Below are 23,587 nucleotides of genomic sequence, written 5' to 3'. Positions count from 1 at the left end.
GTGTTTTGTGTAATTATTGACTAAAATTAAAAGTTTAAAATAAATATTGTCATAACGTACTGTTAAGAAGGTTTGATCTCATTTGAAGGGTTTAACATAATAAGACAAGTATTACTGTTGGAAACTGTGCATGTCTTGAGCCATCATAGTTCACTGTGCCAAAATCGCCAGATTAAGGTCCCTGTTTGAGAATGAGAGAATTTACTTGTTAGTTACTTGCAATTAACTTTACACATAACTTCAAATCTTTACGTACGAAACTTTTTCTCGCCGGCACCCCCGTTGCCCCACAGAAAATTACGAAAGGAAAAAAAGTTTTAGGCTCACTACATTTTCGCTATTCGCGCAGTAAAAACTGACGCGTTCTCGCTTGACGATATAGTTTGTCACTTCTTTACTAGTAACTCTATTCGTAACATATCCTGCAAACAGTATACAGGTACGCTACTGAATGTACGTGGAACAATGTATAGTTCTACGACCAAGGATATATGACTTCATAAACACTGAGAAGCGTCAAAATCTAGCTTTAGCTTCAATCAGAAACCAAAGTACTCACACTGTACTTTTCCTGTGTTTTATATAATTGGTGCACTTAGTGATGTTCAGCAAACTTTTAAGACAATTCCAAACTTTTTCTCGCCCACATCCGTAGAATCAAATATTTACCACTTTAAGTCATTTGTAAAGTAATCAGACATTTAAAATCGTTTCACACATATGGAAATTTGATTCTTTAAAGAATCGGGGGTTTACTGGTTAATCCCTAATAACAGTTGGCGTGTAACCATTTTTTTTCTTTCTTTTCAATAATAAGTTCTTGTTGTTGTTGTTGTTGTCTTCAGTCCTGAGACTGGTTTGATGCAGCTCTCCATGCTACTCTATCCTGTGCAAGCTGCTTCATCTCCCAGTACCTACTGCAACCTACATCCTTCAGAATCTGCTTAGTGTACTCATCTCTCGGTCTCCCTCTACGATTTTTACCCTCCACGCTGCCCTCCTATGCTAAATTCGTGATCCCTTGATGCCTCAAAACATGTCCTACCAACCGATCCCTTCTTCTAGTCAAGTTGTGCCACAAACTTTTCATCTCCCCAATCCTATTCAATACCTCCTCATTAGTTACGTGATCTATCCACCTTATCTTCAGTATTCTTCTGTAGCACCACATTTCGAAAGCTTCTATTCTCTTCTTGTCCAAACTAGTAATCGTCCATGTTTCACTTCCATACATGGCTACACTACAAACAAATACTTTCAGAAACGACTTCCTGATACATAAATCTATATTCGATGTTAACAAATTTCTCTTCTTCAGAAACGCTTTCCTTGCCATTGCCAGTCTACATTTTATATCCTCTCTACTTCGACCATCATCAGTTATTTTACTTCCTAAATAGCAAAACTCCTTTACTACTTTAAGTGTCTCATTTCCTAATCTAATTCCCTCAGCGTCACCCGATTTAATTTGACTACATTCCATTATTCTCGTTTTGCTTTTGTTGATGTTCATCTTATATCCTCCTTTCAAGACACTGTCCATTCCGTTCAACTGCTCTTCCAAGTCCTTTGCCGTCTCTGACAGAATTACAATGTCATCGGCGAACCTCAAAGTTTTTACTTCGTCTCCATGAATTTTAATACCTACTCCAAATTTTTCTTTTGTTTCCTTTACTGCTTGCTCAATATACAGATTGAATAACATCGGGGAGAGGCTACAACCCTGTCTCACTCCTTTCCCAACCACTGCTTCCCTTTCATGCCCCTCGACTTTTATGACTGCCATCTGGTTTCTGTACAAATTGTAAATAGCCTTTCGCTCCCTGTATTTTACCCCTGCCACCTTTACAATTTGAAAAAGAGTATTCCAGTCAACATTGTCAAAAGCTTTCTCTAAGTCTACAAATGCTAGAAATGTAGGTTTGCCTTTTCTTAATCTTTCTTCTAAGATAAGTCGTAAGGTCAGTATTGCCTCACGTGTTCCAACATTTCGACGGAATCCAAACTGATCCTCCCCGAGGTCCGCATCTACCAGTTTTTCCATTCGTCTGTAAGGAATTCGCGTTAGTATTTTGCAGCTGTGACTTATTAAACTGATAGTTCGGTAATTTTTACATCTGTCAGCACCTGCTTTCTTTGGGATTGGAATTATTATATTCTTCTTGAAGTCTGAGGGTATTTCGCCTGTCTCACACATCTTGCTCACCAGCTGGTAGAGTTTTGTCATGACTGGCTCTCCCAAGGCCGTCAGTAGTTCTAATGGAATGTTGTCTACTCCCGGGGCCTTGTTTCGACTCAGGTCTTTCAGTGCTCTGTCAAACTCTTCACGCAGTATCGTATCTCCCATTTCCTCTTCATCTACATTCTCTTCTATTTCCATAATATTGTCCTCAAGTACATCACCCTTGTATAAACCTTCTATATACTCCTTCCACCTTTCTGCCTTTCCTTCTTTGCTTAGAACTGGGTTGCCATCTGAGCTCTTGATATTCATACACGTGGTTCTCTTCTCTCCAAAGGTCTCTTTAATTTTCCTGTAGGCAGTATCTATCTTACCCCTAGTGAGATAAGCTTCTACATCCTTACATTTGTCCTCTAGCCATCCCTGTTTAGCCATTTTGCACTTCCTGTCGATCTCATTTTTGAGACGTCTGTATTCCTTTTTGTCTGCTTCATTTACTGCATTTTTATATTTTCTCCTTTCATCAATTAAATTCAATATTTCTTCTGTTACCCAAGGATTTCTAGCAGCCCTCATCTTTTTACCTACTTTATCCTCTGCTGCCTTCACTACTTCATCCCTCAGAGCTACCCATTCTTCTTCTACGGTATTTCTTTCCCCTATTCCTGTCAATTGTCCCCTTATGCTCTCCCTGAAACTCTGTACAACTTCTGGTTCTTTCAGTTTATCCAGGTCCCATCTCCTTAATTTCCCACATTTTTGCAGTTTCTTCAGTTTTAATCTACAGGTCATAACCAATAGATTGTGGTCCGAGTCCACATCTGCCCCTGGAAATGTCTTACAACTTAAATCCTGGTTCCTAAATCTCTGTCTTACCATTATATAATCTATTTGATACCTTTTAGTATCTCCAGGGTTCTTCCACTTATACAACCTTCTTTCATGATTCTTAAACCAAATGTTAGCTATGATTAAGTTGTGCTCTGTGCAAAATTCTACTAGGCGCCTTCCTCTTTCATTTCTTAGCCCCAATCCATATTCACCTATTATGTTTCCTTCTCTCCCTTTTCCTACTGCCGAATTCCAGTCACCCATTAATATTAAATTTTCGTCTCCCTTCACTATCTGAACAATTTCTTTTATTTCATCGTACATTTCTTCAATTTCTTCATCATCTGCAGAGCTAGTTGGCATATAAACTTGTACTACTGTAGTAGGTGTGGGCTTCGTATCTATCTTGGCCACAATAATGCGTTCACTATGCTGTTTGTAGTAGCTTACCCGCATTCCTATTTTCCTATTCATTATTAAACCTACTCCTGCATTACCCCTATTTGATTTTGTGTTTATAACCCTGTAGTCACCTGACCAGAAGTCTTGTTCCTCCTGCCACCGAACTTCACTAATTCCCACTATATCTAACTTTAACCTATCCATTTCCCTTTTTAAATTTTCTAACCTACCTGCCCGATTAAGGGATCTGACATTCCACGCTCCGATCCGTAGAACGCCAGTTTTCTTTCTCCTGATAACGACATCCTCCTGAGTAGTCCCCGCCCGGAGATCCGAATGGGGGACTATTTTACCTCCGGAATATTTTACCCAAGAGGATGCCATCATCATTTAATCATACAGTAAAGCTGCATGTCCTCGGGAAAAATTACGGCTGTAGTTTCCCCTTGCTTTCAGCCCTTCGCAGTACCAGCACAGCAAGGCCGTTTTGGTTAATGTTGCAAGGCCAGATCAGTCAATCATCCAGACTGTTGCCCCTGCAACTACTGAAAAGGCTGCTGCCCCTCTTCAGGAACCACACGTTTGTTTGGCCTCTCAACAGATACCCCTCCGTTGTGGTTGCACCTACGGTACGGCCATCTGTATCGCTGAGGCACGCAAGCCTCCCCACAAACGGCAAGGTCCATGGTTCATGGGGGGGGGGGGGGGGGTCTATATAGGGTTATGCTCTTCAAACGTAAGTCCTCCTATTAAAACATGTGGCATCTAGCATCAAAGTTTATGTAACACCTCGATAAAACTCTACTGCTGATTGTTCAGATCACAAATTGCACACTGTATCTTAAACTTTATCTCCTACTTCTGTCATCCTACTTCGTAAGTTTGAGCAGTGCACTGGTAAACATTGAGTACTGTCAGCTGTATAGTGATGAGCTAAAACATTACGACGACCTACTTAATAGCTTGTTTGTCCTTCGATAGAACGAAACACATCACCGACTCTGCGTTTCAGGAATCCGACAGTCTGTGGAGATATGTGGCATTGGATGTCTATACACAGGTCATGTAATTCGCGTAAACAACCAGCCGCTGAAGAGAATGAGATTTTCACTCTGCAGCGGAGTGTGCGCTGATATGAAACTGTGTGACCGACCGAGACTCGAACTCGGGACCTTTGCCTTTCGCGGGCTAGTGCACTACCATTTGAGCTACCGAAGCACGACTCACGCCCGGTCCTCACAGCTTTACTTCTGCCAGTATCTCGTCTCCTACCTTCCAAACTTTACAGAAGCTCTCCCGCGAACCTTGCAGAACTGGCACTCCTGGAAGAAAGGATATTGCGGAGACATGGCTTAGCCACAGCCTGGGGGATGTTTCCAGAATTTCTCATTCTGCAAGTTTCAACCAGCCGCTGATTTGAGTACGCGGTATAAATGAAATGTCGTGTGACGAGGGCCTCCCGTCGGGTAGACCGTTCGCCTGGTGCAAGTCTTTCGATTTGACGCCACTTCGGCGACTTGCGCGTCGATGGGGATGAAATGGCGGTGATGGCGCCCGACAGCGACCCGTATGGGTACCGTGGCATTTACATCAGGAGAATTTTATCGCTGGGACGTCAACCTGAGTTCACTATAATGCTCCTCAAACCACTGCCACACTGTTATGACTCACAGACATTCACAATTATACTGGTGAAAGATGACATCGCCATGGGGGATGACATCAACGATGAAAGGATGAAGGTAGTTCGCAGCTGCCAGCGTGTCTTCAATTACTACCATAGGTCCCATGCAAGCGCAGGAGAAAGTCTCCATAGCGTAATACTGCTTCCACCAACGTGCGTCCGTGCCGAGCTGCAAGTGTCAAGCCGCAGGCGCCGTTCACATCGATGACGGCGCTCCTGGAGACGACCTTCGACATAGTGTAGCAAAACTGTGATTCCTCCCAATAGCCGATACGTTTCCATCGATAGATGGTCGAATCCCGAAGGTCCTGTGCCCACTGCAACCGTAATTGATGACGTCGGGTCGACGTCTATGTTGTCTGCTGTGGAGCTCAACAATGTACGAGATCAACAATATACGATGAACGGTATGCTCCGAAACACTTAGGCGTGCACGAGCATTGTGCTGTTTCGGCAGAGATGCCACAGATCATCATCTATTCTACTTTAAAGAGCAAAGAAGTCTCCTAACCTCACGTTCAGTGAAGAGTCATGGACATTTGCGTAATAAAAATCTGACTTTTGTCAAAGTCTCTTATCTCAATAGATTTCCCGATTTGCAGCCTATATCTTCTCTAGAGTGGTCCCCTGTCAGAGTCTGCTCCACTTAAACACTTTTCATATCATGTCACTTGCCCACAACGCCATCAGGCGGCATCCATAATGTCTCGTTGGGGGCAGTGGTCACAATGTTTTGGCCGATCAGTGTGCACTTTTCCCTCCCCCACTACATGATACGTGTAGCCGTTCCATCTTGCGTTTCCGGATGTGTCACCTCTGTACCTGGATCAGACTAACAGAGTGACTTGACAGCTGTTTACAGGGCAGATATCATAGTAAAAACCAATCAGAGCACGAGTTTGGTCACACCTGTCTTGTGGAGAGTTGTCGTATCGCTCTGCTACCTCAGCTTCCGGTTGTCGGTCAGATGCGGACAGCTGCGGCCTGTTGCATAATTTTTGTGGTGGTTTCTAATTCATTTTGATTCTCAGTACAGTATGATTGAACACAATACTGCACATTTACTGGGAACATATTAACACACTTGCGCGGAATTACAGAACTGCTGCTACCAGAGTCATATTGCGCTTCCACGTAACATTCCCATTCAACTGTCAATCTCTTTCTCATTCTGATCCAGGTATACATTTTTGGCCAGTATAACTGGGTATACTGCTTTATGTCTCACTAAATGTGTGGACGACATGGAGGCTTTTTGACTGTTAAACTGCAGTATTTTACATTAAATGAATGCAAATTTAGCCGTATGCAGCTAATAGTAATAATAATTTTGAGCGTTTGGTCTCATGCCATTTACTGGATTTCACACCATTCTTTTCGAGATATTTTTACACTGTGGATAGCTTGAAATGGTTACGAATGAATTCGACATCGACGTCATTATATGCGGATGACGAGGCTCAGTTGAACGAAGATACAAATAGGGTGCTGCAATGTTCTTAAGAAAGCGTCCCGGCATTCGTTGAAGGGAATCAGGGAAACCACAAAAAACACATAACACTACGACAATTTGAGTCACGGATTTCTCGGATATAACATGAATGTCTGCACCACTCGAACTCTCCACTACAAGCAATATCGTCTGAAAGATATCCAAGAGACTTAAATGCGGATGCGTTATACAGCCGTGCAGCGAACACAAAATGTAAGAGATGAGGTCTACGTTTAATTTCCAGTCTGTGCCGGTCAGTTATAGTGTTGTACATACATCTTCGGAGCAACCAAACACAAGGTCAGATACTGCTAAAAATACATTTGTTTACTACAAATCAGGGGTTACCCAACTTCTACTCTGACAGTACAGTTTGAGAACCCTGGAACTTTCATTAAACACCTAGTTTATTTTAAAGGTTAAACAAATTTTTAAAAATGAGAAAAACTTGTTTTATTCAGTGAAAAATCTCAGTTTTAAATCAGAATTAATAACAAAGAAATCATAATAAAATTTGTAAAAAAAATTATATCGTCAAAAAGTCCAAAAAACGCCACGTTATTAATAGTTTTCTACGGTGCAGTTATTCACTTACGGCGGAACGCCGCAGAACAAAGTTTGACAAAATCTGTTGTAAATGAATCGAAGAGCGAAATAAAAACTTTTTATATATCACAGCAGTTTTTATATATCACAGCAGTTCACTGTGGATTTTACAAAATAGAAACCGCAGCGCCGACTAAAATATTTTCTGGATGCCATGCAATCGTACGAAAAGACGTTCTTCAGTAAACAGTAAATAATATGGCCCCTTTAATCGCTGTTTCTTTACTCCCAAATTTCGCTAGATGCGGTGTCAACGTGAGATTGATTTTTGCTGGCAATTATGACGTCGTAAATAAATTCTCGGAGAAGGAAAATGTGTAAAAGACGGCCTCTTACCTTGCTGTGGCAGTCCTCAGAACCATTCTACGATTCGCAGCCTCGGCTAAGCATCAAGCAACTGGTGCGCTCAAGACAAAGCTGCGTTATCTCCCGTTATCGCCTCAGGATACTCCCAGGTGCGAAGCCGACTTCTCGCGTGGACCCGGGTTTCACTCGTTCCTGGCACAGATTTCACCGAGCCCAGCAATCAGGATTTTCGTACAATAATGCGTTCCTTCGCGCTACAATGGCCAACCTGAAAAAGTGAAAATCACCACTATGATAGTGCGTCTGACATAACCCGCAACTACAATTGCACCCACTTTACTTATGTTCCATCTAATGAAAATTTTTCTAACGTTATTCGGAAGATGGACTACCTATTTCACGTCCGTAACAGAAAAGCATACAAATCAGAGTTAAGTGAATTCGTAAACACCTATCAGACGCGATGGAGATGTGTAATATTAAACTGTTATCTCATTTCATACAATTCAGTTTTGATAACACAGACGCCATCCTTCGGTAAACATATCAACTACTTGCTCTTTGTACAGCGTACACTTTCATTGATTAGATTATCTTCTCTTCGTTTATTAATTGGAAACGATAGATTTTAACTTGTCACAGTAGATGTTAACTTTTTATCTCGTAATTTAGTTACTTTATGATATTCACATTCAAAATTATCCAGGAATATTCTGTATTCAGTGGAAATACTTTGACTGTCATAGATACTATGGTGCGGACAGACCGTAGAATTCACGTCTCTCCCACAAAACAGTCGCCTTCACATAATTTCTATGTGAGATGGATCCCGAAGTGGAAAGTAGAAAAATTTTCAATGACTATGGAAAGTGGAGAGTAGTGCTGTGAGCTTAAGATGTGAATAGGTGAGAAAACGTTGTGTTATTTTGTCTCCCTAGGAGATCTCCATAAATAAGAGTTTTTTCTAACTCCAACCCACATTCCACATCAGTAAGCGAGAATAATTTTCAGGAAATGCGAAGAAGCTGTGAAGTTACGTACAGTGTTATTTTGTTCAGAATTTCAAAGATTCACGTAAATGTATCTGTTCCTCTGGCCTTCCGTATTTGGATAATTTACACGATTGTGAGTAACTTAAATGTTTGATCATTTGTACAGTGACAATGCGTATTTCGCGTTTTCATAGATCAGACTAACACACGTGCTGTTGCAATTTATACAGATTAATTCGGTCTTTTGAGGCTGTAATAGAGGTCTTACGGAGACCAGATATGTTTCCCTTTATTTTTATCGTTACTCGCGGATTTTTGTTTCTTTCTTGTGCGTCACTCATAGTGTTGTTCTACACGTATGTGGTAGACTTTACCACACAGCACTTTCACTACCACTAAATACATTCACGTTTCTTTGTTGTGAAGCTCCTGCGCAATCTCACCATGTCGCGTTGATCGTGTACTTCTGATATTGGGGGATGCGTTGTGTGTGTGTGTGTGTGTGTGTGTGTGAGTGTGTGTGTGTGTGTGTGGGTGTAAATATAGTGTTAGTGAAAGTGCTGTGTCCTAAAACGGACTACAAACGTGACGAACTACGTAAGAAACAAAAAACTGCGAGTAACGGTAACAATTAAATACTGTTTATAGTAGTGACAGCGCAGGAACTGTTCCTGATCCTGACAAACAGTGTTGTAAGAAAAGCCATAATTTACAGTGACCACTGAAGATGTTTTAACATAAAGCGAAACGCATTTGGTCTTAAGAGACTTTTATTACAGTCGTAAAAGACGGTATTAACCTATATAACCTGTGTAACTGCAACTACGAAAAAGAGGGTGTAAAACAAAGGAGACGACATTATACGTGCTGTTTTTTCTGCACGGTGTCGATACTTTCATTAAGTGATAGACACAAAGTTTTGATAGCCATAAGACCCTAAGTAAGACCAAGTGAGTCTGTCTTGTATTAGTCCACTTTTTCTAAGATGATAAACTGCAAAAACTCCATAACGAGGGACGTGGAGATATTAAAACCCACTGAGCAGTTGAATTTTCTTAATTTTGAGACATAATCTTATGAAATGGATCAAACGAATCCTCGATCATAACATTACCCTATATGTTTTACTTTCAAAGGGAAAACTCATCGCTTCGTCACAAAATTGGGAGTACGGACCTATTCAGTTAGCAATGTTTAACTAGAGTAATTAAAAAAAAGTCACGTTTTCATTAAACTGGCCGGAGAAAGAAAATCTGCGAATCACTAGCGAATTGACGATCTGTCAGTTCTGTTATAAGAAAGACTGAAATATGGTTGATGTACTTCGTCGTCACTGGTTTGTTCCTCAAGTGTCTTGCGTATGAAATCTTTACGTTCAAAAGTCAGGAAGGTAAACACAAAAATAACGTCTCATTAGTCCTCCCCGGGTTCCCGGGTTCGATTCCCGGCTGGGTCAGGGATTTTCTCTGCCTCGTGATGACTGGGTGTTGTGTGATGTCCTTAGGTTAGTTAGGTTTAAGTAGTTCTAAGTTCTAGGGGACTGATGACCATAGATGCTAAGTCCCATAGTGCTCAGAGCCATTTGAACCGTTTGAGCAATTTATTCCTCTGCGTGATCGTAACTGAACAGTACAAGCTACCCTTTCTCTTAATGGGGAGACGTTAATAACCTTGGTACAAGTTCCTCAGGTGTCTCGCCACTTCAATCCGTAGTGTGTCCGTGACGTTTCGATAGGCATGTTCTCTCCTTCGACTTTCCGCCGAAGGCTTTAAGTCAGTCTCATTATACAGAGTGTGATGTCCAGTAAACGTCGGCTATTAAATGCATGCCTTAAGGGTTACGAACGCTTGTTGATCTTCACTACTGTAAAGCACATCTCTTCTACTGCAAGATCTTTGCTATTACGAACGACCTACAGAATTCACAAAACAAATAAAGATACATTCCTCTGTTGTTGTACTTGGATGCAGTAAGCAGCAAAGATCAACCTGTCACATTTCAGTTCTGCCAATGACTTGAAAAAGTCTGGTGAAGCTTCAGTTTTCACAGCAAAGATACTATTCATACAAGCGGCTCGTTTCACGCGATATGCAATTGTCAATCTTCATAATCAACATGTGTAGGCTGATACAGATCCATACGCAGTTGAAGAAGCAAGGCCGATTTTCATTTAATATGTGGGCAAGAACTAATGGGGATTGACTAATAGGAGTTTGCATACTACCAAAAATTTTGACTGGTGGAAGGTATCTTCAGTTCTATCAAACGACTTGCTTCTCCTGCTGGGGCCGGGGGCGTACCATCCCAAGAACGACTTGAGATGTGGTTCAGCCCATTTTATCCGAAATGTTCTCACATAGACATTAAATAGGCAATGGAGAGATCGGGGAAGTCCAGTAGGTTGGCCTGCGCGCTCATCCCATCTCAACCCTTGGATTTCTGGTTGTGGCAACACTTTAAATCTTTGCTGTGTGCAAGCCACATTGGTGATATACAAACAATACACGAACGCGTCATCAGTGTTGGCCAGCGCATTCGTGACCAACCTGGAGTTTCTCGGAGAGTGCGTGATTCCCTAAGGCGTCGGACAAAAGTATGTCTTACTATGAATGAGCACAATGTTGAGCACCTCCTTTAGAGATGGTTCACAAGATCAGGTCGTATATAGTAGCAACCAGTTTATATTGGAAGTCCTGCTGTTTCACAGTAACAGAATATGTGTCCTCATTTGTTTGCTACGTTCTATACGTCGTTCGTAACAGCAGAAAGCTTGCGGTAGAAGAGATGTGTTTCACAGTATAGAAGATGTACAACTGCTCATAGTTCTGAAGGTTGGCATTTTCGAGCCCATGTTTACTGGTCATATTTTCTTAGTTTGGTCCGTATGACAGATTCTCGAAGCATGGAATTCTTTTTAACAGTGACAGGGGTAGATAGTGTCCCACAACATGCTCTCGGTAACCATCTAACCACCCCCGCTGTTTACGTGGCGAGCAGCTCGCATGCGCGCTCTGCCACTGCCTCACGTTACCCAGAAATTTGTCGTCCCGATTTATACAAGGTCCAGTCACATTATGTAACGACAGTCTATGATCACAGTCAACGTGCAATAACTACTCACAGACGGCAGGTAGCGGCACTAGCAGAGGAGGATATATAATGCATCTACATCTAAATCTACATTTATACTCCGCAAGCCACCCAATGGTGTGTGGCGGAGGGCACTTTATGTGTCACTGTCATTACCTCCCTTTTCTGGTCAAATCGCGCATGGTTCGCGGGAAGAACGACTGTCTGAAAGCCTCCGTGCGCGCTCGAATCTCTCTAATTTTACATTCGTGATCTCCTCGGGAGGTATAAGTAGGGGGAAGCAATATATTCGATACCTCATCCAGAAACGCACCCTCTCGAAACCTAGACAGCAAGCTACACCGCGATGTAGAGCGTCTCTCTTGCAGAGTTTGCCACTTGAGTTTGTTAAACATCTCCGTAACGCTATCACGGTTACCGAATAACCCTGTGACGAAACGCGCCGCTCTTCTTTGGATCTTCTCTATCTCCTCCTTCAACCCGATCTGGTACGGATCCCACACTGATGAGCAATACTGAAGTATAGGTCGAACGAGTGTTTTGTAAGCCACCTCCTTTGTTGATGGACTACATTTTCTAAGGACTCTCACAATGAATCTCAACCTGGTACCCGCCTTACCAACAATTAATTTTATATGATCATTCCACTTCAGATCGTTCCGCACGCATACTCCCAGATATTTTACAGAAGTAACTGCTACCAGTGTTTCTCCGATATCATATAATCATACAATAAAGGATCTTTCTTTCTATGTATTCGCAATACATTACATTTGTTACATGTTAAGGGTCAGTTACCACTCCCTGCACCAAGTGCCTATCCTCTGCAGATCTTACTGCATTTCGCTACAATTTTCTCATGCTGAAATTTCTCTGTATACTACAGCATCATCCTCGAAGAGCCGCATGGAACTTCCGACATTATCTACTAGGTCATTTATATATATTGTGAAAAGCAATGGTCCCATAACGCTCCCCTGTGGCACGCCAGAGGTTACTTTAACGTCTGTAGACGCGTCTCCATTGAGAACAACATGTTGTGTTCTGTTTGCTAAAAACTCTTCAATCCAGCCATACAGCTGGTCTGATATTCCGTAGCCACTTACTTTGTTTATCAGGCGGCAGTGCGGAACTGTATCGAACGCCTTCTGGAAATCAAGGAAAATAGCACCTACCTGGGAAGCTGTATCTAATATTTTCTGGGTCTCATGAACAAATAAAGCGAGTTGGGTCTCACACGATCGCTGTTTCCGGAATCCATGTTGATTCCTACACAGTAGATTCTTGGTTTCCAGAAACGACATGATACGCGAGCAAAAAACATGTTCTAAAATTCTACAACAGTTCGACGTCAGAGATATAGGTCTATAGTTTTGCGCATCTGCTCGACGACCCTTCTTGAAGACTGGGACTACCTGTGCTCTTTTCCAATCATTTGGAACCTTCCGTTCCTCTAGAGACTTGCAGTACACGGCTGTGAGAAGGGGGGCAAGTTCTGTCGAGTATTCTGTGTAGACTCGAATTGGTATCCCGTCAGGTCCAGTGGACTTTCCTTTGTTGAGTGATTCCAGTTGCTTTTCTATTTCTTGGACACTTATTTCGATGTCAGCCATTTTTTCGTTTGTGCGAGGATTTAGAGAAGGAACTGCAGTGCGGTCTTCCTCTGTGAAACAGCTTTGGAAAAAGGTGTTTAGTATTTCAGCTTTACGCGTGTCATCCTCTGTTGCAATGCCATCATCATCCCGGAGTGTCTGAATTTGCTGTTTCGAACCACTTACTGATTTAACGTAAGACCAGAACTTTCTAGGATTTTCTGTCAAATGGTTACATTGAATTTTACTTTCGAATTCACTGAACGCTTCACGCATAGCCCTCCTTACGCTAACTTTGACATCGTTTAGCTTATGTTTGTCTGAGAGGTTTTGGCTGCGTTTAAACTTGGAGTGAAGCTCTCTTTGCTTTCGCAGTAGTTTTTTAACTTTGCTGTTGAACCACGGTGGGTTTTCCCGTCCCTCACAGTTTTACTCGGCACGTACCTCTCTAAAATACATTTTACGACTACCTTGAACTTTTTCCATAAACACTCAACATTGTAAGTGTTGGAACAGAAATTTTCGTTTTGATCTGTTACGTAGTCTGAAATCTGCCTTCTATTACTCTTGCTAAACAGATAAACCTTCCTCCCTTTTTTTATATTCCTATTAACTTCCATATTCATGGATGCTGCAACGGCCTTATGATCACTGATTCCCTGTTCTGCACTTACAGAATCGAAAAGTTCGGGTCTGTTTGTTATCAGTAGGTCCAAGATGTTATCTCCACGAGTCGGTTCTCTGTTTAATAACTCGAGGAAATTTTCGGATAGTGCACTCAGTATAATGTCACTCGATTAGGATGAGTTAACCGTACTCGTCTAGCAACCAAGTCCTCCGGATTAAAACCCAAGCGAGAATCTGTGGGATCACCTCAATCGGATTGGTCGCGTCATGGTTCCTCAACAGAGAAACCTATCACAGCTAGCCATAGTGCTGGATTCGGCATGGCACCAAATACCTGTCGCAATTTTCAGTACTTCACTGACTCTCTTCCTGCACGCCTCACAGCGGCCCGTGCCGCAAATGTTGGCTATTAAGGCTTTTGACAGATGGTCAGATGAATGTGTAGTGTGTAGTGTAACTCTCTATAAGTGCTGACAAGTAGCAATGAGAGCGAATCCTCTACCCAGATTAGATAAATCCTGTGTAACACCTGCATCAGTTGTCTCTTTAAGACTGTGTAACACAGAGACTTTTCTAAGAAGTTATGAGTACGTCTCAGCAGCTGTCCACTGCAGTCCCATCACAAACAGATGGAGCAAGATAAAATTATAACCACGTTTACAATCACGGGTTCGGCCTGTTCAGGCAAGTGCGGTAGGCAGCAAGAGCCGTAGTCAATTAATTAAAAATCGACGAATTTAATCTGTTCGCTTATACATTAAAAGTAATTTTCCCAAACTAACTGAAGTAAAAATAGCTTGTCTTAAGTAGAGGACTATCGAATTACTGGGGTGAAGCAATTTACGGGATTACCAGTTATGTAGCTCCCATGGTTCTCCTGTACACCGCCGGATTCGACTGTCCAAAGTCCACGAAATTTTGGCGGAACACCGTTTTGCCATCATAATGTGGTACTGACGCTGAACTTCCGACGGTCAGATCCGGCAGTTAACTCGGAGAATTATGAAAGCACCACATACGTGTGGAAAGCCTCAGATCAAATATTACCAATCATTTAATCCATAAAATTCTTAAAATGGAGTAAATATGCGTAAGTTCCACTGGCAGTTATTTTCAAATTCAGTCCAAGACAATGGCGGCACTGAGGGACCCTAACGCTTCCCGCGCTTACACAGTTCGCACCATCCCATGACCACTATCCTCCACATGGGAAGATCAAACTTCTCCTCAGCAGAAAGTGCAGTGACCATCCGCATATCCGCCCTTAGTTAAGTTGGCTACAGAACCGATTGCTCTCGGAGGAAGCACACAGTTGTACGGCGTCAGAGATACCAGAAAAGCTGAGAGAAGTCCTCTCGGATCAGTTCAAAAATGGTTCAAATGGCTCTAAGCACTATGAGACTTAACACCTGAGGTCATCAGGCCTAGACTTAGAACTACTTAAACCTAGGACATCACACACATGCTGCGACCGTAGCATCCGTGTGGTTCGGAACTGAAGAGCCTAGAACCGCTCTGTCACAGTGGCCAGCCGGAATCAGTTCGTTGCTGCTCTTGGTAGGCATCAGTTCCTGACTAGCGCTACTGTAGTATTTTCCCCTTCCTTGGCGAAGTATGTGTTAGCTTCTAGCATCATGGAAGTAATCAAGCGCAGTGTGCTTCAGCTTTGGCGAAGACGTTCGTGGTAGAAAGCTCGTAGCACATCCGTCGGTAATTAAACTGCACATGTGCAGTTTGCGCCTCGAGGATTAGCTTCATGGTATCTACCAAGCTATAGCGGTAAACTTCGTCGCGTTGACGCTGTCTGCGTGCCACAAACACGTGATTACTCATCTCTCATTACTTTTGTCCTGGAATCAAAATTCTCAAGGTTCTTCTCTCTTATTCTGATCAGTACTCTCTCTATCTAGAGCATGCACAAGTGATTAATATTTTCAATGTGCCTTTATGTCTTTTCGTGTACGTTTGGTTTGCCCACGGCAAGCCCACTGTTCGCCTTCAATACAAAATTGTGGGTTGGCTAAATTGCACTTTATATAACGAGACTGTCTCGTATTTCCGTGTTCCGATAATAATATATCAGAATTAATTACTACTGTCCGTCTGCCACAGGTCCGTAGTCTCCCGTTGTTCGCTTTATTAACCAGTTCATTTATTTATCTCGGGAGTTGAATTCCCTGCAGTAAGAGAACAGAGTCAAAACGCCGGCCGTAGTGCCGAGCGGTTCTAGTCGCTTCAGTCTGGAACTGCTCGACAACTCCGGTCGCAGGTTCGAATCATGCTTCTGGCATGGATGTGTGTGATGTCCTTAGGTTAATTACGTTTAAGTATTTCTAAGTTCTAGGGGACTGATGACCTCAGATGTTAAGTCCCGTAATGCTCAGAGCTATTTGAACCATTTGAAAGAGCCAAAACTTTCACGGACCAGGGAGGAGAAAATTATCGCTAGAGGTCAGTTGAATGTGATGGTAGGAGAAATAGCAATGATGGTCAGAACTCCTTTTGTTTCTTGCACTTCAATTCCGCCAAGTTCTAAACTTCTACAAATACTGTCCGTAAACCAATCAATCGGCAGATAAAAGACGCCTTTTCGAAATGGAAAGTGTATTCTTTCGCTAAGATGGGCTTATGCAGAGGGCATTTTCTTTCCAGCCAACCATTACGCTACGTACATGTTCAACGCAACATACTGGCATGCAGCGCTTTTGTCCAACGTATGACTTGCTGTACTCGCTAATAATTCGATATACGTCAGATGCTCGGAGGTCTAAGTTATGCTTCAGGCTTCCTAGAAGTTTTATTATTTTTGCAGGTGGCCAGAAGGCAGACATGGCCCCCTTTTTCTTTTTTTTTTTTTTTTGTCCTGCATCTCAAGTGTCGTCAGTGACCTCTTAATGTCTTCCGTCTTATAGTAACAGGAAGGAGTGACTTTTTCCTTCTCATCAAGCTCCATGGGTAAGTTACCTTCCTCAAATCTAGTATTCCCCCTGCGTATCTGCTACATCAGAAAAAATAGTCACTGTCCTTGGTAGTGACGGCTAGTCGCCGGTAGACATACAGGAGGTGGCAAAAAATGTGGAAAGACTACAAACACAACATATTACTATGCATAATACGGTATCGAAAAATTGTTCGCAGTCAGAAGAGCTTCCAGATTTCTCGAAAAGTATAAACACATATCCTGTCCAGTTTATAAGGGAATTATATTATTCTTCTTGCAAAAAATTTACATCTGCATCGACATTTATACTCCGTAGCCACCCAACGGTGTGTGGCGGAGGGCACTTTAAGTGCCACTGTCATTACTTCCCTTTCCTGTTCCAGTCGCGTATGGTTCGCGGGAAGAACGACTGCCGGAAAGCCTCCATGCGCGCTCGAATCTCTCTAATTTTACATACGTGATCTCCTCGGGAGGTATAAGCAGGGGGAAGCAATATATTCGATACCTCATCCAGAAACGCACCCTCTCGAAACCTGTACATCACGCTACAAGCCGGCCGCAGTGGCCGAGCGGTTCTACGCGCTACAGTCTGGAACCGCGCGACCGCTACGGTCGCAGATTCGAATCCTGCCTCGTGCATGGATGTGTGTGATGTCCTTAGGTGAGTTAGGTTTAAGTAGTTCTAAGGGACTGATGACCTCAGAAGTTAGGTCCCATAGTGCTCAGAGCCAATTGAACCATTTTGAGAAAGCTACACCCCGATGCAGAGCGCCTCTCTTGCAGAGTCTGCCACTTGAGTTTGCTAAACATAACGCTATCACGCTTAACAAATAACCCTGTGACGAAACGCGCCCCTCTTCTTTGGATCTTCTCTATCTCCTCCGTCAACCCGACCTGGTACGGCTCCCACACTGATGAGCAATACTGAAGTATAGGTCGAACGAGTGTTTTGTAAGCCACCTCCTTTGTTGATGGACTACATTTTCTAAGGACTCTCCCAATGAATCTCATTCTGGCACCCGCCTTACCAACAATTAATTATATATGATCATTCCACTTCAAATCGTTCCGCACGCATACTCCTAGATATTTTACAGAAGTAACTGCTACCAGTGTTTGTTCCGCTATCATATAATCATACAATAATGGATCCTTCTTTCTATGTATTCGCAATACATTACATTTGTCTATGTTAAGGGCCAGTTGCCACTCCCTGCACCAAGTGCCTATCCGCTGCACATCTTCCTACATTTCGCCGCAATTTTCTAATGCTGCAACTTCTCTGTATACTACAGCATCATCCGCGAAAAGCCGCATGGAACTTCAGACACTATCTACTAGGTTATTTATATTTATTGTGAAAAGCAATGGTCCCATAACGTTCCCCTGTGGCACGCCAGACGTTACTTTAACGTCTGTAGACGTCTCTGTAGACAGTGCAAGGTCAGGTAACGATGATGGAGGTGGATAGCAATCATGCACAAAGGCTCAGTAATACTGAGGTCTATGACTGGGTGTTGTGTGATGTCCTTAGGTTAGTTAGGTTTAAGTAGTTCTAAGTTCTAGGGGGCTGATGACCATAGATGTTAAGTCCCATAGTGCTCAGAGCCAATACTGAGGTCTGCTGACTCTGGTGGCCAGGGTGGATGTGATAACTCATCCTCGTGTTCACAAAGCCAGTCCTGGGTGACGCGAGCTATGTGAACAGGGGCCCTGCCGTCTTCGAACACAGCATAATCACTGTGGAACAAACATTGTACTGTGGGATGAACAATATCAGCCAAAATGTTAACATAATCCTTAGTAGTAATACGATCTAGTGCAGTCACCGTGGGGCCTATGGAATAACACGATCTGCTTACCCAAATCATCGCTGAACTGCCGCCGCATCACTTTTGGGATTTAAACTTGTGTATGAATTGGGTACAGTGTGCTACAAGTCTCATCCAACATACTGCTATTGCTCCATAGTCCAGGTATCATGGCTTCGGCACCACGTTTTGCTGTTGAGGGAATTTACATCACTGATGATTTTGGATTCCTATCTCGCTCGATGATCACCTTATTACGCAGCTACCTCCGAGTTTTTGATGCAGAAATTGTTGGCGAGTGAGAAGTTCAGTTCTGTATCGAATTTTGCAACGGTTGTACTTCTATTTTTCATCACAATGCTCTCCAGTTATCTCCTGTCACGATTACCCAACACAACTTTCGTCCGCGTTGTGACTTATCGGCTGATAATTTTCCGTTTTCCGTGTATGCGGCATAGATCCTCGATACGGTGGCTCTTGAAACACTAAAGTCTTCGGCTACCTTGGGTTTCGGAAGCACCCAAAAATTTGCCAACGTTCGAATTTACTTAGCTCCGACAAATAACAATCAAGAACTCAGTGCCCAAAGTGACATCTCAGTTGGTAACACTAGTCCACAGATAGCGTATTCACTCCCGACTACACTGACCATTGCTCTGGCGACGACTGACCATTGCGGACATAGCACAGGTACCGTTCGTGGTTAAATGGAGCAGCGCAACCTGCAGACGTGGCTAGCATATGCGTTCTTGTTCAAGCATGCATTTCTCGTGGTGTTTCGATATTGTCGTCCAACCCCTATAGATACGTGTCAAAAGATCACCGATGTGCAAAACAACGTTATTTTCAGCACACACATGCTATAGCAAAGGCCTTCCCGCAGTGGATACACCGGTTTCCGTGAGATCCACCGAATCAAACGCTGTCGGGCGTGGTCGGCGGTTGGCTGGGTGACCATCCAGGCCGCCATGCGCTCTTGCCATTTTTCGGGGTGCACTCAGCCTCGTGGTGCCAATTGAGGAGTTACTCGACCGCATAGTAGCGGCTTCGCTCAATAATACCATCATAAAGATCGGGAGGGCGGTGTGCTGACCCCACGCCCCTCCTACCCGCACCCTTCACTGAGGATGACATGGCGGTCGGATGGTCCCTGTAGGCCACTCGTAGCCAGAAGACGGAGTGTACACACATGCTACACGACGCGCGGAGTAACCGCATGATCTTGGGCGCCTTACCACGGTTCGCGCGGCTCCCCCCGTCAGAGGTTCGAGTCCTCTCTCGGGCATAAGTGTCTGCCGATTGGCATGGATACATGTCCCGCCGACATTCCCAACATTCACGAGAGGCGTTCAATAAGTAATGAAACTCATATTTTTCTCGGCCATTTTTGTTTAAAAAAAGTTATAATTTTATTTGCAACGTCCTTCGACATTCTCGCATCGTCTCATATACACCCAGTATCCCTGTAATGGTAGTGCTACGAACAGTGTTCAAAATGGCGTCTGCAAATGAGGGGCGTTCGAAGCAAACGAGTGCAAATGAATTTCTTTTGGTGGAAAACTAGACTATCTCAAAAATTTACAGTCGTTCACAAGAATGTCTAGGACATGGAACTGTGGATTAAAGCACCGTAAGTCACTTCGCGAAGCTTCCGTCATCGACAGAACAAGGAGAAGAAAAACTGTTTGATCTCCCACGCACAGACTGGCCCCACACTGCTGTGACGCATTCATTGTTTCGAGGACTGGAAGCTCTCGTTCGAGGTGACATACAAATAATAATCAACCTATGTATTGCTCATTTTGGCACCTCTGTTGATAATTTTGACACAATAATCAATTAGTTAGCGTATCAAAGGATTGTGTCTACTGGGTTCCTCGAAGCCAATTTGTAGAGCCTAAAGAGTACGGAACACATGTAGTGAATTGCTTGCAAGTTATGAGGCTTATGGTGACACTTTACTGTCAAACATTGTCACAGCGTGTTTGGGCCACGAAAATGCGAATTCTGCCTTCCAGACAACAACGCAAGGCCACACGCAAGCCCGCACACCCGAAACGTCTATGGACTATTCTTCTTCATCTACTCTACTGCCATGGTCCTACACGTGCTGGCTTCCATTTCTTTAGCCCAGTGAAGGAGGGATCCCACAGGAAGCTCTACAGCACTGTTTTTCAATTGTGGGTTGCGGCAAAATCATGCTCTGGGGCCGGCCAGAGTGTCCGAGCAGTTCTAGGCGCTTCAGTCTGGAACCTCGCGACCACTACGGCCGCAGGTTCGAATCCTGCCTCGGGCATGGACGTGTGTGATGTCCTTAGGTTAGTTAGGTTTAAGTAGTTCTAAGTTCTAAGGGACTGACGACCTCGGAAGTTAAGTCCCATAGTGCTCAGAACCATTTTTGAACCATGCTCTGGGGATCAAGGACACAGGAGTGACTTCAGTTTAATCAATGTAAATGGTGAAACCAGAATTCGCAGCGTGGCCGACAAGAAACGTTTCACGTCGATCATCCGGTCAGTCGGAGATTCGTGAGAGAACATTGTAAAGTCGTGCGTTCAGTTGCCGTACTTACTTGTAGTAATGAATATGAATTCAGTTTAAGCCTGTTCAACATTTCGAATAAGCGTAGACTTGCAGTGGTGAGAAGTAACACAATGTCTACCGAACTCTTCCGACATCTGCGGAACGGAAGTAGGGTGGCGATGCTCACTAAGACCTACTGCATTCATCAGTTCACCTCTTAAGGGTGTGGGAGGAGAGGAAAGGAGCACGCTAATTTTTGGCTGGGGACGTCAATGCGGGAGCAGCATCTTGTGCAGTACTGAAAACTTACGAAATTAGAAGTAAACATTTCAAACAGTCGAGATCGCTGTAGTACAGAATTTTATTTTGATTACCGGTTTCAGCAAATTATGTTGCCATCTTCGGATCTTTCAACACGACAGTTTACTGAAAGCGATAATCAAAGTAAACGCTGTATTGTAGCGATCTTGGCTGTTTGAATTTTTTTGCTTCTAATTTCATATTAGTCTAGATGGTTCCCATAGTTGAAAAATGTGAAGAAGAGACACTGCCAACTTAAATTTGCGTGCCGACCATCTGCTACGGTAAAAATATCACACGGAACTACAAGGTGTTCAAAAGTCTCTCCCAACTGCGAATGATTGTTAGCCGCAGGTGTCGTATGTCGCAGTGAATATACCGAAATGAAACTCAGTGAAATACAAGTTATTAATTTATTGAATATTCATTTTTACTTACAAATTTTCACATTAAATCTAGAAAGCGCCCCCCCGCCCCCTGTTGTTGAATACACAATTCAATTCGTCTAATCATGTTTCCCAACACAAGCTGTAATATTTCTTCTGTAACAGATATAGTGAAAGTGGATATTGCAGTTTTCAATTCATCGATGGATTGTGGACGGTTTTTACAGACAGTTGCTTTCGCTGTACCCAAGAAGAAAAAGTCTGGTGGTGTTAGGTCAGGCGATCGTGGATGCCAAAGTCCCTGTGAAATTATGCGATTACCAAAAACATCAGCAAGCAGTGACATTGAAACACGAGCAGTATGCGCGGTTCCACCATCTTGCTGAAAATAACCGTTCAGTATTCCACGTAACTCAAGTTCTCCTATGAATGGGTACAGAATATCACTACAGTATCATTGTGCGTTTATTGTTTCGTTGAAAAATATGGGACTCACAATGCGACGTCTAGAAATTGCAATCCAAACTCCTGTTTTCACAGAACGAAGTGGTTCCTCATGAATACACAATGGATTTGCAGTACTCCACATTCGAGAATTTTGTGAGTTCATGTACCCGAGTAAATGAAACCATACCTCATCAGTGAAAAACGAAATTTTTGAACCATTGATGATAATGCAGTCTCTTGCCATGATCAGTATTTTTTCAGTTCTTGCACGATTGTCACTTTGTATGAGAAAAGTTTAAATTTGTTCCTTACAGCTGTGTGGGCCGTTCCGACACTAACATGAGCCTCCTGGGCGAGTTTTCTTACTGACTTGTTCGGACTCATGGACATTTTATCGGGAATATCGAGTAGTTTATCCTCAGACAAAAAGGTAGGAGCCGGCCGGTGTGGCCGTGCGGTTCTAGGCGCTTCAGTCTGGAACCGCGTGACCGCTAACGTCGCAGGTTCGAATCCTGCTTCGGGCACGGATGTGTGTGATGCCCTTAGGTTCGTTATGTTTAATTAGTTCTAAGTTCTAGGCGACTGATGACCTCAGTAGTTAAGTCGCATAGTGCTCAGAGCCATTTGAGCCCATTTGGAAGCGCTAGCTCGACCACTTCTCGGTGCATCAGTCACTGAACCCGTACTTCGAAATTTGTTAATCAAATCTTGCACAGTATCGCGATGTGGAAGTATTGTCTCCGGGAAATGTTTGACGAACTGAAACTGTGTATTTACCCCCAGCTTTGAACACTTGTTCGACTAAAAACACACGTTCTTCAATGGTTAGCATTTTAACAGTGACAAAAACGAAACAAACAAAGGAACTAAACTTAAACGTTCACGTCAACACGTAACGACACACACCAACGTTACTACTGACGCTGGCTGAGATAAACGGAACAGTCATAAAGAATGGCTTTAACAACAGTCACAGATACACAGAGGTCACATGCAAGACTGCGCACCACAGTTACTAGAATGCATTTTAGTAACCTTCCTTGAAGCAAACAAAAGATTGCTAGGACTGGCATCAGCGAGAGAAGGAACGAAATACAGCAATATTTACCCGAGCATGTCTAGGACACTCGGGCGCAACTCAGATTGTAATTGACGCACTGTGTTGACGTTGTTCCCGTTTTCGTAGCTCTGTGGCTTGGTCATGATTTTAACTAAATCGTCGTTACTTATCGCCTGGTCCATTTCTCGTTTCTTTCGTGTCGTTAATTGTGATTGCCGTGGAGTAAATCATTGTTATTTTGATAACGCTTTGTAAAACTGCTGAAAATATCTTCTAAAAAAACTAGTATAGTAATTTTTATTAAAATATACCAA

At 43.1% G+C, this 23,587-nt stretch overlaps 1 protein-coding gene across 2 annotated transcripts in view; it reads right to left on the bottom strand.

Annotated features, from left to right (window-relative positions):
• LOC126281313 (uncharacterized) overlaps nt 1–8,005 on the bottom strand; it is a 95,047-nt gene extending 87,042 nt beyond the window's left edge. The window contains exons 1-2 of one of the 2 annotated variants that reach the window (XM_049980159.1): nt 7,896–8,005; nt 7,534–7,771 (exon numbers count right to left, since the gene is read on the bottom strand). In XM_049980159.1, coding sequence (XP_049836116.1) covers nt 7,534–7,559 — 26 coding nt within the window. In that variant the 5' untranslated portion in view covers nt 7,560–7,771; nt 7,896–8,005. Of the gene's footprint in view, nt 1–7,533; nt 7,772–7,874 lie in introns of both variants that reach the window. The other variant, XM_049980158.1, reaches the window with a different exon arrangement.
• Nucleotides 8,006–23,587: the final 15,582 nt, after the last annotated feature.

Source organism: Schistocerca gregaria, chromosome 7 (assembly GCF_023897955.1).
Source record: "Schistocerca gregaria isolate iqSchGreg1 chromosome 7, iqSchGreg1.2, whole genome shotgun sequence".
NCBI classification, from domain to species: Eukaryota; Metazoa; Arthropoda; class Insecta; order Orthoptera; family Acrididae; genus Schistocerca; species Schistocerca gregaria.
The sequence above is the reverse complement of the archived record's forward strand: the minus strand, read 5'-3'. Positions and strand labels throughout refer to the sequence as shown.